At 53.6% G+C, this 4,507-nt stretch overlaps 1 protein-coding gene across 1 annotated transcript; it reads left to right on the top strand.

Moving 5' to 3' along the window:
* Positions 1-361: 361 nt before the first annotated feature.
* foxj1a (forkhead box J1a) lies at positions 362-4,284 on the top strand. Its single transcript, XM_012854356.3, is given in 4 exon segments — positions 362-643; positions 1,504-2,061; positions 3,349-3,924; positions 3,926-4,284. Coding segments are annotated over 3 exon segments (1,335 nt in total). The 5' UTR covers positions 362-643; positions 1,504-1,539; the 3' UTR covers positions 4,163-4,284.
* Positions 4,285-4,507: the final 223 nt, after the last annotated feature.

The following is a 4,507-nucleotide window of genomic DNA, read 5'->3' as shown; positions in this document are numbered from 1 at the left end:
GCAATGAAAACGTTTGAAAATTTTAAATTTAAGTTTATTTATTTAGAATAAATGAAAGCTCTGGGGCAGCTGGCTCCACTGTTGCCTCCAGGGTTCTGGGTTCTGGTTCCGCCGGTTATGAACGTTCTCTCTAGGTTATCTGGGTTCTGCAGGTTCTCCACGGTCAGGTTATTTCACGACCAAACAACTGGACCTGCTGTGGGCCCCAGAACCGCCGCAGGTCCAGTCTACGTGTTCTTCACACAGCAGGTTCTGGTCTTCTGGGTCCATCGCGCCTCGATGGAAGAACCCAGAGGTTGTGGGTTCAATCTAAAAGATTCATGACGTCGTTTCAGTCAGGCTCCAGCCCAGGGGCCACCCAGGGGCCGCGGGCTGGAGCCTCGCCGGTCAGATTGAAACGCGGCGCTATGGAAACCTGCGGGCCAATGGCGGAGCGCGGAGCTGTTTACCGGGGGCGTCCCGTTTCCACGGTGACGGCAGGACGCTCCGTCAACAGGTATTAAAGTTGCGTCCAGGGGCCCGGAGCCCGGAGCCGCCGACAGACAGAGAGGAACGGAAAGGAGCGCCTGGCGCAGAGCGACGCGGACTGACGCAGACTGCGGGCGTTAAGGGCTGAAGCTGCGCGCTTTGGAGCTGATTACAGGTGAGCGTCATCCAGGAGCTTCTGGAACAGGCCGCCGTTATTTCCTCAGCTTTTCGGTTTAAAGTGTTTGATGCGTTTTAATAAGTCACCACGGTGACGCAAACGTGAGAACTTTTACACTTCAGATGTCCTAAATGTGTAAATTATTTAACACACGCAGTAACTGACTGAAGTAAAACCATTCTACAGAGAAGAAACAGTTTCTTAATGTCATAATTTAGATATTTTCTAAATGTTATAATTTAGATCCAAACAGTTTCTAAATGTTATTATTTAGATTGTTTCTAAATGTCATAATTTAGATCGTTTTTAAATGTTATAATTTAGATTCAAACAGTTTCTAAATGTTATTATTTAGATCGTTTCTAAATGTTATAATTTAAATTAATTACAGTTTCTAAATGTTATTATTTAGATTGTTTCTAAATGTCATAATTTAGATCGTTTTTAAATGTTATAATTTAGATCCAAACAGTTTCTAAATGTCATAATTTAGATTGTTTTTAAATGTTATAATTTAGATCCAAACAGTTTCTAAATGTTATTATTTAGATTGTTTCTAAATGTTATAATTTAGATCCAAACAGTTTCTAAATGTTATTATTTAGATTGTTTCTAAATGTCATAATTTAGATTGTTTCTAAATGTCATAATTTAGATTGTTTCTAAATGTTATAATTTAGATCGTAGTGTCCGGCCCGTAACGCCACAGGCCGCCGGCAGCAAGGCGCGCTGACCTGCGCTGCGCCACAGAGCGCGTCGGACAAAAAGCTCATTAAATCTGCCTTTGCCTCATTCCTCTAAAGTTCTGGACCGACCCGCCTCGGTGCTGAAGTGCTGTCTGTGTGTCGTTGCTGCAGTGGCAGGGCAGGAGCACCGGGGAGTGACGGGGAGCCATGCTGTCTCTGAGCCCACTGGGCCAGGAGGAGGAGGAGGAGGAGGTGGCGGCCGCAGCGCAGGCCGCGGAGCGGGACTCCGCGTCCTGCAGCTTGGGCGGCCTGGACGACAGCCTGACCAGCCTGCAGTGGCTGCAGGAGTTCTCCATCCTGAGCGCGCAGGGGCCGCAGCACGTCCACCAGCAGCCGCAGCTGCTCGGCCAGCAGCTGGGGACCGACGGCCCGGCCTCCCCTCTGGCAGGGGACCCCGCCTCCTCCACCGGGACGCCCCTGACCCCCGGGAAGCCCACCGCGGCGGCCTACAGCAGGATGCAGAGCCTGCCCGGCATCGTGGCGCACGGCCACTGCCCGGACGAGGTGGACTACCGGACCAACGCGCTCATCAAGCCGCCATACTCGTACGCCACGCTGATCTGCATGGCCATGCAGGCCAGCAAGAAGAGCAAGATCACGCTGTCCTGCATCTACCAGTGGATCACCGACAACTTCTGCTACTACCGGCACGCCGACCCCACCTGGCAGGTAGCTGCATGACGTCACACACACCTGAAACACCCGGAGACTGTATGCAGGACAGGATGCTGTTTCCTGAGTGTGAAAATCAGTTACCCCCCCCCCCCCCCCCCCCCTTGTTGGGTTAAGACAAACAGCTCTGATGTTTACTAGAAACACACATTTAAAGGTCCTGGTTCCCCTGTTGAGTGTCACCATTAATAATTAACGCAGATATAAAGAGGACGTCCTAGTCAAAGGTTCCCCTGTGAGGGATCAGCAGAACGTCCTAGTCAAAGGTTCCCCTATGAGGGACCAGCAGGACGTCCTAGTCAAAGGTTCCCCTATGAGGGACCAGCAGGGCGTCCTAGTCAAAGGTTCCCCTATGAGGGACCAGCAGGACGTCCTAGTCAAAGGTTCCCCCATGAGGGACCAGCAGGACGTCCTAGTCAAAGGTTCCCCTATGAGGGACCAGCAGAACGTCCTAGTCAAAGGTTCCCCTATGAGGGACCAGCAGGACGTCCTAGTCAAAGGTTCCCCTATGAGGGACCAGCAGGACGTCCTAGTCAAAGGGTCCCTATGAGGGACCAGCAGGACGTCCTAGTCAAAGGGTCCCTATGAGGGACCAGTAGGACGTCCTAGTCAAAGGTTCCCCTATGAGGGACCAGCAGGACGTCCTAGTCAAAGGTTCCCCTATGAGGGACCAGCAGAACATCCTAGTCAAAGGTTCCCCTATGAGGGACCAGCAGAACGTCCTAGTCAATGGGTCCCCTATGAGGGACCAGCAGACCGTCCTAGTCAAAGGTTCCCCTATGAGGGACCAGCAGGACGTCCTAGTCAAAGGTTCCCCCATGAGGGACCAGCAGGACGTCCTAGTCAAAGGTTCCCCTATGAGGGACCAGCAGGACGTCCTAGTCAAAGGTTCCCCTATGAGGGACCAGCAGAACATCCTAGTCAAAGAGTCCCCTATGAGGGACCAGCAGAACATCCTAGTCAAAGGGTCCCTATGAGGGACCAGCAGGACGTCCTAGTCAAAGGTTCCCCCATGAGGGACCAGCAGGACGTCCTAGTCAAAGCAGGAATTTTCCAGGCAGCAGGATGAATGATTGACGAGGCTGTCGGTGGTACGGGCTCAGACTCCTCAGAGCTTTTTGTTATTGTTTGGCAGAAGGTGGGCAGATAATATTTAACAGGTCCGCGGCTCAGCGCTCTGGTTGGAAGAGTTTCAGCTGAATAAGTGCAGGAGCCTCACTGATCGTGTGACTCCAGCTCTTCCACTTCCTGAACGTTTCTAAAACTCTGACTCTGTCTCCTCAGAACTCCATCCGCCACAACCTGTCGCTCAACAAGTGCTTCATCAAGGTGCCGCGCAGCAAGGACGAGCCGGGCAAGGGCGGGTTCTGGAAGATCGACCCGCAGTACGCCGAGCGCCTCCTCAGCGGGGCCTACAAGAAGAGGCGCATGCCCCCCGTCCGGATCAACCCGGCCCTGCAGAACCGGCTCAGAGTCCAGCTGCCGGCGTCGTCTGCAGGGAGCCCCGCTGGCCTGAACGTGTCCCCGGAGTCCCAGCGGCTCCTCAGAGAGTTTGAGGAGGCGACAGAGGACCCAGAGAACAGGGACCCCCACCTGTGTGAGGGCACCATGCTGGGCTCCTGGCCCGCGGTCAGGGAGAGGAGCGGCTGCAAGAGGAAACCGGCGCTGGGGTCCAGGAACAGCATCTCCAAGGCCCCCCGGCGGTCCAGCTCCCCCCTGTTCTGCGTGGACGAACAGAGGGAGGCCGGGCCCCTGAAAGGGCCCTTCGACTGGGACGCCCTGCTGGACTCGGCCCTCAGAGGGGAGCTCAGTTTGGACGGAGGGGACCCGCTGAGCCCCATTGTGAAAGAGGTGGACCTGCCTGGGTGGGGGGACTCACATCCCGGCGGCTCCTTACCAGAGGAGCGGCGAGGTTTCAGACCTCGACGAGGAGACCTTCCTGGCCACGGCCTTCCTAGAGGCCCCCTGGCCGGTGGACGAGGACCCCGGCCAGGGGGGGGACTTCCTGGTCAGCTCCACCGCCAACCTGGACCAGCTGTTCGACCTCGGAGATGCGCTGAGCGTGGACGCTGGCTGCCGGATGGAGCCCATCCTTTAAGGAGCAATTCAGGTTCTGTTGGAGAGCAACGCCTCAAACGCTGCAGGGAAAAGGCGATTTTACTCTCCTGCAGCTTTATTTTATATTCAGGACGCATGTTTGATGGAGATCATCTCTCTATGCCTACAAAGATGCCACTAGCAGGGAAAGATGTTACTGACTGAAGCTACAAGAACATGTTTCCACTTTTCCTAAATAGATGAGTCAGAAGATACGAGAAAAGAAATGAACCAGATTTCTGTGTAGTAAATTTGTAGTAAAAACTCTTCTTCTATACAATGTGTGTCCTGGCAGGTCATTTTGGGTCATAGCTGTCGGTGTTTGAGTTTAGTTCACAGAGACTGA

Source organism: Fundulus heteroclitus, chromosome 16 (assembly GCF_011125445.2).
Source record: "Fundulus heteroclitus isolate FHET01 chromosome 16, MU-UCD_Fhet_4.1, whole genome shotgun sequence".
Taxonomy (NCBI): Eukaryota; Metazoa; Chordata; class Actinopteri; order Cyprinodontiformes; family Fundulidae; genus Fundulus; species Fundulus heteroclitus.
The sequence above is the reverse complement of the archived record's forward strand: the minus strand, read 5'-3'. Positions and strand labels throughout refer to the sequence as shown.